The 13,679-nt window shown below is 36.5% G+C and overlaps 1 protein-coding gene across 2 annotated transcripts in view; it reads left to right on the top strand.

Annotated features, from left to right (window-relative positions):
* ssbp2a (single stranded DNA binding protein 2a) overlaps positions 1-11,870 on the top strand; it is a 69,330-nt gene extending 57,460 nt beyond the window's left edge. The window contains exons 6-17 of one of the 2 annotated variants that reach the window (XM_056458375.1): positions 2,973-3,029; positions 3,143-3,203; positions 6,094-6,161; positions 6,254-6,321; positions 6,987-7,035; positions 7,124-7,159; positions 7,262-7,316; positions 8,704-8,774; positions 10,419-10,497; positions 10,625-10,653; positions 10,763-10,861; positions 10,949-11,870. In XM_056458375.1, coding sequence (XP_056314350.1) covers positions 2,973-3,029; positions 3,143-3,203; positions 6,094-6,161; positions 6,254-6,321; positions 6,987-7,035; positions 7,124-7,159; positions 7,262-7,316; positions 8,704-8,774; positions 10,419-10,497; positions 10,625-10,653; positions 10,763-10,861; positions 10,949-10,978 — 702 coding nt within the window. In that variant the 3' untranslated portion in view covers positions 10,979-11,870. Of the gene's footprint in view, positions 1-2,969; positions 3,030-3,142; positions 3,204-6,093; positions 6,162-6,253; positions 6,322-6,986; positions 7,036-7,123; positions 7,160-7,261; positions 7,317-8,703; positions 8,775-10,418; positions 10,498-10,624; positions 10,654-10,762; positions 10,862-10,948 lie in introns of both variants that reach the window. The other variant, XM_056458374.1, reaches the window with a different exon arrangement.
* Positions 11,871-13,679: the final 1,809 nt, after the last annotated feature.

Here is a 13,679-nt window from a genome sequence, read left to right as displayed (position 1 = left end):
CGTATTTTCAGTCTTTCTCTGAAGGGTGGCTATAAACATTAAAGAGCCGATCCTCCCTATATGACCCCTAGACTTTACAAATATACAGTATATTGCACAAAACACTGATTTTAATAAGAATTTCAGCAAATAAACCCCCCTAATGTGTCTTTATTGAGATATTCAAGGAAATGTCTATATTCACCGTTTCATTTAGGAAAACTCCTGAGATAAATAAGTTAAATCTCTGAACTTTAATAATGAACCTAAATAAATTGCTGTGCTTCCCACCTCCAGTCGCAATGGCTTCTGGGATTTCTAGAGCGAGTTCGGTGATCAAGTCTGCATTTGTGCATCCTCGATATCAAGAACACATTCAGGAAGTTTCACGCGTCCTCCGTTCTTGCGGTCTTGAGTTTTAGAACTGATTTTTGGCAGTTGATGATTAAATCACACGAGAACACGAGGACGCAAGATCGCTGAAAAACGCGTATTGTGAAACAACCTTTGAAATAAATATAAAAACGGGGCGATTCCCTTCCAGGTGCTGTCCCCCCATTCAATCTTGAAAACAGTCATGTAGCGGTGCGTGACTGTCAGACGTGCTCCATAGTGATAAACAGAGGCTGTTTCCGGATTCTGTACACGCGATTTGAACTGGAGCGAAAGTCTGGGTTTTGAGTGCGTGTTTGAACAGATATATACACATAATTAATAATAATAACATTTAAAGATGTCGATTTTGGTGGGTTTTTTCTCAAACACAACTAATTTTGTCCTAAATGAGCATAAAAATTTAGGAAAGCAATTGAATTTTTTCATTATAACCTTAGGTGTGTGCATTTTTAAAATGACACCTCTGTTATTTAATGCAATCAAACTAAAAATCGAAATAAATGAGATTCATTCATTGCTCTTTAATCAGAATGTGTAAATTATACAGTGAAGAAAAGATTAATGAGATTTGATCATTTTATTTCTTTATAATAGCTGTTATTTTAATAAGTTGAACTGTTTGCTAATTAATTTGCTGCTAATGTATACTATTTTTTATTGCAAATAATAATAACAATAAAACATTTTACTGACCGTTAACTGTTTATTTACAATAACACTTTAGGGGGTGGGGTGGGGGTTGGGGGGGGGGGGGGGGGGTTTATCCCTTATTATGGTAGGCATGTCCCTTATTTTTACATCCCAATGTTGACAGGTATGAAAATAATCTTTAAATAACTATTTAGCTGTTAACTTGTCTAAAAGTGTTTCAAACTTGTATTTCTCTCCGAATAATGTGTGTAAATGAATGATGTAAAATAATCAGAATGCATTTAAATCAGGTCACTGGCTATACTTTACTTCCCATCAAGTGCAAATAAAATATGCATTTTTGTTTCACTGTGACGTAATTTAACTGAAGCCTGAAAAGTAGAGTAGCCCCTCTTAAAAATAAACTGCCAATGAGAGTGCTTGAGCTCAAGTACATCAAAAGAAAACCAAATAAGAAGTGTCTTGAAGGGGGCAGGACATGTCAGATATTACAGAGCATTTTATTGGTCAGAAGATTTGATGAGAAACTGATGTATGAGGTGATGTCAAAAACTATTTTGTTTTGATACTGTATGTTTGTATCTTTAAATGTGAAATTTGTCACAATTGTGGAGCACACAAAAACATAAAACAGCCCCAATTTTTTTAGATTCCTTTATTATTATCATCTAGAATGTGCAATACTTCCTATAAATACGATTTTCTTGATTTTGTATTGAGGAACGAACTGAAGCCACGTTATTGATGATTTGAACTCAGAGCATTTGAATTTGAGATTATTCATTCATTCATTTTCTTTTCAGCTTAGTCCCTTTATTAATCTGGGGTCGCCACAGCGAAATGAACCACCAACTTATCCAGCACATGTTTTACGCAGCGTATGCCATTCCAGCTGCAATCCATCACTGGGAAACACCCACACACTCTTGCGCTCACTCGCATACACTACATCCAATTTAGCTTATTCAATTCACCTGTACTGCATGTCTTTGTACTGTGGAGGAAACCCACGTGAACATGGGGAGAACATGCAAACTCCACGCAGAAATGGCAACTGACCTAGCCGGGGCTCTAACCAGCGACCTTCTTGCTGTGAGGCAATTGTGCTACCCACTGGGCCACTGTGCTGCCCAATTCAAGATTATTGCATTTGTAATATATGATAGCAGAACCAATATAGACAAATTCACCAGCATGGACCACGCCACACTTTGAGCTAGACTTTATTGTAGGGATGAAGGTGATGGTAAGAGTACAGTGGGATGAAGAGGAAGGGAAGTAAAAGGATAAACAGCGAACAGGTTGTTTGGTTGATCGGGCGTCCTACGATGATGCCCAAAGACTCAGAGTTGGGGTACTGTCTATGTCATATTTTGGTAGAGTGATTGGACCTCCCAATTTAACCTAGAAGTGAAGAGAGGGTTATAGGATTGTGAATGAGATGTGAGGAAATGGAGGGAGGGAGGTTGGGTTTGAAAGAACGGGAAGAACAGTGCTAGATGGCTGGTCTGCCTTAAATAAGTTTTAGGGAGTAGGTGATTGGTTAAGGAGACAAAGTGAGGCGTGGTTCTGCTGCCGAATCTTTGTTAACAACTCCATTAAGTAAAAGCACACACTGATGCACATTTTATTTGTCATTTTAAAGATACAGAGTTAAAAACTCTTCATCGTTTTTACAGTTCATTTAAAGTGATTTGAATAGACCTGACTGCGTAATTATGACTTGCCATCTTACAATTATAAACTTGAACACACCATAAAACTGAATTTAAAATATCTAAAATAGACGTGCAGTGTTGCCATCTGGTGGTGTGATTTATAAAGTTCTGGTTTGCCTGCTTTGAGAATCATGAAGGATTTGTCCTCTGCTCTTGGAAATTGACGCAATATACAGTACTGTAGACTGAACTGATCAGCTGTTCTCTGTCTTTGTGCTTTCTCAGCAGTTTATGTCTCCTCGATATCCTGGCGGACCCAGAGGCTCTCTCCGAATACCCAATCAGGTCTTTTTACTCATATAATCTTCTTCGGGGATTTATCTATCTATTAATTTCATTTTTTTAATGTTTAGAAGTGCCTGACATTGCTTAATGCTTAAATGCTTAAATCTGAATAGGCTTTGGGGCCTGGGAACCAGCCACTCCTACCCAGTGGGATGGACCCTACAAGACAGCCAGGTATTAAAAGATTAAAAATCCTAACAGAACTGTAAACATAGCAATAAATTTATGATCAAACCAACACATATACTTTTTTAACCATCTGCCTTTTGTCTTTTTGTTTACTTTTTGTACTCTTGAACCTATTCAAATCTATTTCACAAACTTAATAGATTTCCAATCAAAACTAGAAATTGTGCAATGTGATATTTTGTATACAGGTTATTACCAGAATGTTATTTTGACTGCTAAATTCTTCTCGAGTGTTCACCCGTCATCACTTGTCATCTTTAATTATGCGTGTGATGTCATTTGTGATGGAATTAGCGACTGACTTCTGGAAAGAGCTTAAACAAACAGTGGCTAACAAAGCTGCATATTTAGTCATTGGAGTAGCCCAACATAGCTCTACAAATCTTTCCTCTGTTGCATAATTATCTAATACTATCATCTTTTGTTTTGTCATGTTTGAACCCTATTGACAAGTGTCTGCGCTCCTACTGGTCATTATCCCATATATGATTGTACCAGATGAACAATTAGTGCTTCCCATTGTCTTTTACAAATGACCACAGCATCCTACATTAAAAGGATTGTTCAAATAATAGGCTGATATTGCTGAATCTAAACCTAGCAAAAAGGGCTGTTTACACCAAGCAGCATACCTATATATATATAACAATAAAGACATTGTTTTAAAAAAAGTTCTGATTTTTAAACTTCAGAGCTCAGACCACAGCTGCAATGATAAAGATGTAGAGAAACAATATTGTTGGGGTCTCTTTCAGAATGACTTTTCCCCAGCTTAAAGCCTTTTCCTCATACTTCTTTGTTTGAAATAAACAAAAGTGCATCTAAGGTGAATGTCAGCAGCAGCGCAATTCAAGGCGACGCTCCTCATAGCACTCTTGTAAACATGCACCCTATGCTAAAAGTGAGGAGGAAAAAAACGGTTAAATAAAGACGTTATTTGTGTTCTGTGCACACAAAAGTATTTTTGTAGCCTAATAATTTTCTGATTGAACCACTGAAGGCATATGGACTGTTTTGAGAATGTTTTTAAGTCATTTCCTAAGCTTTAAATGAGTCTGGAGTCCAGACTTAACACTCCAGTTTAACACTCTGGACCCTTCCTTTGTATGGAGGATAATAATATAAAATATACTAATTTGTGTTTTGAAGGCAAAAGTTTCAGGAGTTTAGAATGACACAAGGGTGATTAATTATTTATAGAATTTTCGTTTTTTGGTGAACTAACCATTTCAGCCTGCTTTTCAAAACAAAACATTGTTAAAAATAATTGGGTAAAACAATACTGTGTGAAAATGTTTTTTAATTAAATAAAAGTTACAGTATGCAAGCCAGGCGAATAAACTTTAAGAATAAAAGTACCTCATATATCAAGTGCTAGTTTCAGTGTCTTTATATTGCCATCATTGAAAATGTTGGAGAAAATCATTTGTGTTGTTTTCAATCCACTACGCTAACTGTGGTTGCAAATTCGATGTTTTTAATCAATAGATTTAATGAGCAGGCTTCAGCAGTCAGATGCACATAGCACACTGAGGACACCTTCTGGTTACAAGGGGGTAATGCAAAAAGTGTAAACAAAAAAAATAATAAAATAAAATAAATAGATTTAAAATTTATAGTTAGCCTTGGTGTGAATGGCCTTTAACACTTAATAGTGTTAAGTAACCTTTGATGCTACAAGTCATCTAGCTGTCTCAAGAGTATAAGCAGACTAATTAGTAACTGATAAATGCAAGACTTAATTTGATGGCCTCCTAGCAGACATTCTACAGCAGTGGTCAGGACTCTTTTTTTCAGCAAAGAGCCATTTCTGATTTTTTTTATCAAATGCATTTTTTAAAGAGCCATGGGGGGCTTAAACCTTTATTTAAAAAAAAAAAAACATTTATTTATGTCCATGCACAACTTAAAAATAAGAAAATATGACAGATGAATTAAGAAAGAACAATTTATAGACTTTCTTTTTGCCACCGCCACTCATAAATGTTGTTTGAATGTACATGTGTGAGGTTACCATAGAAATGTAAGTTGCTTGCCCTTTATTGGTGTCACAATTCAAGTTAAACCACAGCGCTACACATGTGCATTGGTTAAGACGTCCTTTTATTGTAAACTGAGTTCTTATTCAGTTTGCTGTAAAAATACAATATAAAGGGAATTGTAATTGTATTTTTTGACAGCTATAATTTTTTAACTTTATAACATATTTATATGACCACATATGTTTGGTCAAAGAGCCACATGTGGCTTCCGAGCCATAGGTTCCCCCTGTTCTACAGACTATAAGAAGCAGTGAACAGGGTATCCGCAGGGTCTTAAAATGTCCTAAATTTCAAAAACAAAAGTTTAGGTCTTAAGAAGTCTTAAATTCGCTGAAAAAATGTCTTGTAGGTCTTAAATGCTTTCAAATAGGTCTTAATTTTCCTTTGTTTATCTAAAGCTACCCAATCGGTCCAACACACCTCCAGTCATGTTGAGTGAACTAGGGTCTTCTTGTTTTGATACATTATTTAAAAGCTGTTGCTAAGAAATAAGTAATTATTATAGTTTTTTGATGGGGAAAGTAATTTTTTTTTCTGCTGGGCCATTAAAAATTCCTCAGCGTTTATGAGCCCTATATAAGTCTGAAATTGTCTTCTTCATGGTCTTAAACGGGTCTTAACAAGTCTTAGGTTTGACTTAGGTTGAAACCCTGTTTGAAATGACATCAACTTATTCTACAAACCCTAAATTGAATAATTAACTAACTACAAGTATGTCTAAAGGGGAACATCAAAATAAAATGTACTGTAAGTGAATTATGTAGATTCCTTTAACTGCTTTATAATCCACTGTGGAATATGAAACCTGTTTGCTTCCTTCGTGCTTTTGTAAGGCCATCCCAGCATGAGTGGGCCCATGCAGCGGATGACCCCTCGAGGAATGGTTCCTATTGGACCACAGGTAAGTTATCAATGGATGTTTAGGTAAATTTGTGATACTGCATTCAAATTCAATGTAGTGTAATGTGTTAAATGATTGAATTGATGTTCCAGAACTATGGTGGTGGAATGAGGCCTCCCTTAAATGCCCTAGTTGGACCAGGAATGCCAGGGATTAACATGTAATTGTATTCATATAACTGCCTTTCCATTGCGTAAATACTCCAATATTTATTAGAGAATGAATTCATTGGAAAGGTTTTCTCCCAAAAATGAAATTCACTCATCCTCAAGTCATCCAAAATGCAGGTGATTTTGTTTTCTTTTTCAGTAGAACATTAGACAAGATTTTTAGCATAAAATGTGGTCTGAAGTCAAAAATAAAAACTGGCTAAACAAAATAAACTGCAGTTTCTTACAGTACATTACGTCTTATTAAAGTGAACATTTGGTCTGTGCAAGAATCTGAACATTTGTGTTTGTGAAAATACTGTCTTTTACCCACAGCTTGAGCAAATGGTCCTCCAGACTCTTGAGAAACTGTTTAGCAATCTTGCAGAGGCTGTGCATAAGACCTCAGTGTTTTGTAATTTTGTTTTGCTGTGTAAGTTTTCATAAGACTCTTAAAGCGCTGGTGGTAGCCATTGGTATGCATTATTTGGAGCAAGGACCCCTATTTCATTTAAAGTTTTTATGTTCTGCTGAAGTAAAAAGTCTACACTTTGCATGTTTTGAGGACAAAAAATTTAAAAGCATATTTTCATGTTTGGGTGAACTCTTCCTTAAAGTCAGAATCTCTATTGCTACTCCTGTATAAAATAATATATCTGTGTACTATTGTGTAAAGGGGTCCTGCAGGAGTAAGACCGTGGCCAAATCCTCCAAATAACAATTCGGTTAGTTCTCAACATGGCATGTGAAAACTGATTAAAACTACCGTATATTGAACAATATGAGTATCAGTCTTTCTCTTTGCCCATTTAGATCCCTTATTCATCCGCATCTCCAGGCAGTTATTCGGTAGGTAATGAAATGCTGTCTAAGGTCTCTTCGGTACCTTCTTTATGGTAGCTTTGGGTTACCCTCTGGTCATTTGAATAAGCAGATTTAGTGTGTTTGCAGGGTCCCCCAGCAGGAGGCGGCCCTCCGGGCACACCAATCATGCCCAGTCCTGCAGGTAATTATTACCTGCAATAACATTAACTACTTCAGATGCACTATAGTGATAAGCCATCAGTGTTGGGGAAAGTTGTTTTTGAAAGTAATAAATTACAATATTGAGTTACTCCAGAAAAAAGTAACTAGTTGCGTTACTTAGTAACTTTTTATGGAAAGTAATGCATTACTTTTTCATACCTGCCTGAGACTTGATCTCTTTCAGAACTTGCAGGGTATTTTTCTTTGTTTAAATAAAAGAGCTCTGCATTTAACGACACAATGTATAACCTACCATACCTTTTTAAAAACAACTAATAAAAATAAATTAGAATAATGTTACCTTCTGAGAACTTCCTGACGCTATACGTATGTACAGATTAATGAAAGTTAAAAGCAATGTGTTTGCTACTTTTGTATTTTTGTCTTATTAGTTCAGTAAAACTGCTGTATATTGCATCCACCCCATTGTCTTCCATGTGTTCATAATAATGAGAACACGTCCATCACAGAAATGTAAGGCTCTGCCATCATGTTTTCTGTCTGTTCTCATGGGGAGCTCATTCTCTCATTGAGTGTGATTCAACGTGATTACACTAATTTTAATTCAGCAAACTATTTATTTAAAAGTGAATTATTTAATCTAAATTTAATTAATCTTTTTTTTTTTAAAGTAACTCAAATATTATTTCTTCATTTTATGAAGTAATTAGTTATTTACTCATTACTTAGAATAGTAATATTTTTACGTAACTCATGTTACTTGTAATGTTACCCCAACACTGCAAGCCATGTTTTCACGTCACTTGGTATTAAAGGGATAGTTCACCCAAAAAAACTCACCCTTTACTTTTTCCAAACCTTTCAAATGTTGAACACAAAATAAAGTATTTTGAAGAAATTTGTGACACTCTTTGTCATTGCATATTGCATTTAATAGTTTTTTTCCTACCATGTTCGAGAATGGCTACCTGTTACCAACATTCTTTAAAAAAAATTATTATCTAAATGTTAAGTACATTTTCCTTTTTTGGGTGAACTATACTTATAAAAAAATTCAGTGATCTGTTCAATGGCGGTCAGTCGGAACACATTATGTTTTTTCCACCTGGTATCTATTTTGTTCTGTTTATAGATTTAGTGTATTTTAGCCAAAAATTTGCCTAACAACATTAGTGAAAACATTCTGAAATTGAACATTAATTGTGCCTTTCTTGTAAGATGCTACAATGGTGTTATGTGCATTTTTTTAGAGTTATTTATGAGGTAAAGTTTGCAGTTAGCATTAGGATATAAGGTATTAGCTACTAATGTAGACAGCAGGAATCACACTGCATTGTTTACTCTATACAAAGTCATTTGTTTTGTCTTCAATTGCGAAATCTAATGTGTGATGTGCATTTTCATAGAGTCAAACAACTCGAGTGACAACATGTACAGCTTGATCAGCTCAGTCCCACCAAATGGGACCAGACCAAATGTGAGGGGTCTTACAGTATTTGGCTTTTATATATATATAAGCTTTTGTATACAGTCGGGTCCATAAATATTGGGACATCAACACAACTCTAACATTTTTGGCTTTATACACCAAAACAATTGATTTGAAATGAAACAAATAAGATGTGCTTTAACTGCAGACTGCCAGTATTTACATCCAAATCTGGAAAACGCTGTAGGAATTACAACAGTTTGCATATGTGCGTCCCACTTGTTAAGGGACCAAAAGTAATTGGCTTCTATGCTGCTCCATGGCCAGGTGTGTGTTATTTCCTCATTATGCCAATTACAATGAGCAGATAGAAGGTCCAGAGTTCATTTCAAGTGTGCTATTTGCATTTGGAATCTGTTACTGTCAACTATCAAGATGAGATCCAAAGAGCTGTCACTGTCTGTGAAGCAAGCCATCATTAGGCTGAAAAAACAAAACAAATTCATCAGAGAGATAGCAAAAACACTGGGCATGGCCAAAACAACTGTTTGGAACATTCTTTAAAAAAAAGAACGTACAAGTGAGTTCAGAAACATCAAAAGTGTGGTGGACGACTGAAGAATGCTTTCCCTGGTGAAGAAAATACCCTTCACAATAGTTGGCCAGATCAAGAACACTCTCCAGGAGGTAGATGTGTGTTTTAAAGTCAACAATCAAGAAAAGACTCACCAGAGTGAATACAGAGGGTTTACTCCAAGATGTAAACCATTGGTGAGCCTCAAAAACCGGAAGGCCAGATTAGAGTTCTAAAAAAGCCTTCACAGTGCTGGAAGAACATCCTATAGACAGATGAGACCAAGATCAACTTGTACCAGAGTGATGGGAAGAGAAGAGTATGGAGAAAGAAAAGAACTGCTCATGCTCCTAAGCACTGAATCATGGTGGGGAAGTGTCATGGCGTGGGCTTGTATGGATGCCAATGGAACTGATTGTCTTGTATTTATTGATGACTGCTGACAATAGCAGCTGGATGAATTCTGAAGTGTTTCAGGCATTATTTTCTGCTCATATTAAGTCAAATGCTTCAGAACTCATTGGATGGCGCTTCACAGTGCAGATGGACAATGACCCAAAGCTAACTGCAAAAGCAACCAAAGAGTATTTGAAGGGAAATAAGTGGAATGTTGTGCAACAGCCAAGTCAATCCCCTAACCTGAATCTTATTGAGCTTGCATTTCACTTGCTGAAGACAAAACTGAAGGGAAATTGCCCCAAGAACAAGCAGGAACTGAAGACAGTAGACGCCTAGCAGAGCATCACCAGGGATGAAACCCAGCGTCTGGTGATGTCTATGTGTTCCAGACTTTAGGCTGTAATTGACTGCAAAGGATTTGCAACCAAGTCTTGAAAAGTTAAACTTTGATTTATGATTATTATTCTGTACCAATACTTTTGGTCCCTTAACAAGTGGGAGGCACATTCATCCTACACCATTCACCTGATTTGGATGTAAATACTCTCAAATTAAAGCTGACAGTCTGCAGTTAAAGCACATCTCATTCATTTCATTTGAAATCCATTGTTTGTGTATAGAGCAAAAAATGTTGTAATTGTGTCGATGTCCCAATATTTATGAACCTAACTGTATATACAGTAGAACTTCGTAGGCTATAATGATAAATCTCCTTTCAGTTTCCGTTAGGTTCAGGTGCTGATGGCCCAATAGGGAGCATGGCAGGCATGGAACCGCATCATATGAATGGTTCATTAGGTAGGACAGATTTAACTCACACAGCACAATGCTAAAAATATATGTGTTTTCCATCCATTTGCACATTCTTGCTTTTACTGTTTTGCATTGAATACTTTAAAGCCTTTTCCTTCCCCCAATTCAACAGGATCTGGTGACATTGAAAGCCTCCCAAAGGTATGAGATATTTCCGTAAAGTTTTGAAAGACATTTAAACAGTGACGAACATTTAGCTGAAATTCATTTGTGGACGGCACCCTCAAAAGTCCTTTCTTTCATTCATCAGAGCTCACCAGGAAATCTCAGCATGAGTAATCAGCCTGGCACACCAAGAGATGATGGAGAAATGAGCGGCAACTTCCTCAACCCATTTCAGAGTGAAAGTGTATGTATGCTGAAAGCCTGTTTCCAAAAGATCATTTGTGTTAAATACAGCTGCAGATGTCATTCAATGCCATCTTCTGTCTTACAGTATTCTCCTAACATGACAATGAGTGTGTGAGAGGACAGCACAGGAGCAAAATTTCAAGATTTCACAGTGCTCAGCAAAAACACACATTCAACCTGCTTTTCTACTCATATTGTCTGTGGTGGACTTTTGTGAATTGAAGTGACGTTCTTCTACACCAGATCTGACCAAACTAAAGTAAGCCTTGAAAGGATCCAGATGACATCTGCACATTTTTTCTTACATTTGTTTTGTAATTTCATGGTTAATGTCCTGTGTTCTGTCTGAATGAACTCAGCAAAGGTGTGGGGTAAAATATTTGGGACTCAACTTGGACTTGTATGACTGAACTCGGGACTTGACTGGAGACTAGAAATAAAAGATTTGAGTTTAACTTTTACTTGCAAAACAATGACTTGGTCTCATCTCTGCTTGAAATAAGCAGGGGCTTGACTTGGATTGCTTGAGTCTCACAAAGACTTTACTGACTCAAGACTTGAAGGTTAAGACTCAAGACTTGAAGGTTAAGACTCGAAACTTGTAGGTTAAGACTGAAGACCTGAAGATTCAGACTCAAGACTTAAAGAGTAAGACTCGAGACTTGAAGGTTAAGACTGAAGACCTGAAGATTAAGACTCGAGACTTGAAGGTTAAGACTTGAGACTTGAAGATTAAGACTGAAGACCTGAAAATTAAGACTCAAGACTTGAAGGTTAAGACTTGAGACTTGAAGGTTAAGACTGAAGACCTGAAGATTAAGACTCGAGACTTGAAGGTTAAGACTTGAGACTTGAAGGTTAAGACTGAAGACCTGAAGATTAAGACTCAAGACTTGAAGGTTAAGACTTGAGACTTGAAGGTTAAGACTCAAGACCTGAAGGTTCAGAACTGAGACTTGAAGATTAAGACTCAAGACCTGAAGGTTAAGACTAAAGACTTAAAGGTTAAGACTAGAGACTTTAAGATAAAGACTCGAGATATGAAGGTTAAGATTTGAGACTTAAACCTAGTCTTACACTAGAGTATTTTAAACATCGGCAGATTACTGTGCCGTTTACACTACATGACTTAATTTTGTGTCTTTTAATCACTGTGATGTTCACACTACGTGACACTACGTACATGATCCACAAGAAGGGGGTCACACACTACATGATCTGACAACAACTCGTTCCCCAACAGCTCAGTCAAGCTACCAAACCACAGCCAATGAAATTTTGAGGGAGAAACTGTCAGAAAAAACTGAACACTATTCACTGCTTGTGTGCACGCAAAGGTCTGAGTCTCTGCGTTCATTTTCACTTTCAAACAGGAGCTATTTCTTGGCCCAGAATATGCTGTTTTGAAAGATATATCTGAAGTAAATTTATTTTTTTTGCTATCAGAAAGTTATGTTTATGTTAGCAGGAAGTTGCTAGGCAAAAAATGCACGCATATTTAAAGTCACAGCGAAAAGTAGCAGACATGCATGCAGTCATGTTGACCAATATGGTAATTAAAGGTAGAAATGCTCAGTTCTTTACTGTTTTGTAATTTAAAAAAATAACAACGTTAGAAAGAAATACACAGATATTTAGGAAACGTCAGGGTGTTATAGATATGTTAGTTTTATTTCAAAGAGTTATTAAATTACAAAAATTAAAAACTCTGTGTATCTCTCCACTCGAACCTTGCAGATGAGCAATTGATCCGCTGATGCATCAGCTGATTGACGATGTTTTTTAAATGCTTCCTTAAAAGCTTGAAACGCTGTCAGTGATGTCATCAGCACACAAGCAGTGTTCAGCTTTTTCTGACGACCCCTCCCTCAAAATTTCATTGGCTGTGCTTTGGAAGCTTGACTGGGCATGAGTTGTTGTCAGATCTTGTAGTGTGTGACCCCCCCTCTTGTGGATCATTTACGTAGTGTCGCGTAGTGTGAACACCACAGCGATTAAAAGACACAAAATCAAGTCATGTAGTGTGAACAGCACAGCGATTTGCCGATGTTTAAAATCCTGTAGTGTGAACTAGGCATAAGACTCAAGACTTGAAGGTTAAGACTCAAGACTTGAAGGTTTAGTCTCAAGACCTACCAGTGACCTGTAAAACAATGACTTGGTCCCATATCTGGTTCATAGGTATTTATTAATGAATTCAGTCTTTTTTTCCTTGTTTTTCCTTTTATATGTAACATTGTTGTACTATGCAGCATGGCTGATTTCCATATAGCCCTCAGAATCTCAAACATCAGTTCCACCATAACCTCCAATCTTAGATATACCATAATTTACACATTTGCATGGTTACAGTTAAACAACAGAAACAAGGTTTATTATTATTACTAGGTTGGTCCAATTAAAATTAATTCTTGTGTGACTGCTCTATTAACCTTGTTTGCTGCACCTTTGGTTGCGCGCTTAACAAGCGGACAGAGATCCCTGAAAAGATGGTCTTGGTCCACTTCCAACTGAACTTGTACGGTTTGACTGAAATATAAATGCAACATGGACCAAAGACATGTACATGAACCAAATACAAGACATGATGTCACAAAATGTGACCATAAAAGGACAGTCTTCTCAAGAATACCTGTTTTTCTTTTCATAGTGGTATTGTTACCCTGTTTAACAAAGTTTATTTTCAGTCTTTAAAATGACAGCATGAATGCTACCAGGACTAAATGTATTACTTGTTTTCTTTTTTACATTTTGGTCTGGACCAAAGACAATGGAACAGTAAGTGTGAATACACCCTAAATATATTGTATTTAAAT

Source organism: Danio aesculapii, chromosome 5, assembly GCF_903798145.1.
Source record: "Danio aesculapii chromosome 5, fDanAes4.1, whole genome shotgun sequence".
Lineage (NCBI taxonomy): Eukaryota > Metazoa > Chordata > Actinopteri > Cypriniformes > Danionidae > Danio > Danio aesculapii.
This window is presented reverse-complemented; position numbering and strand designations above follow the sequence as displayed.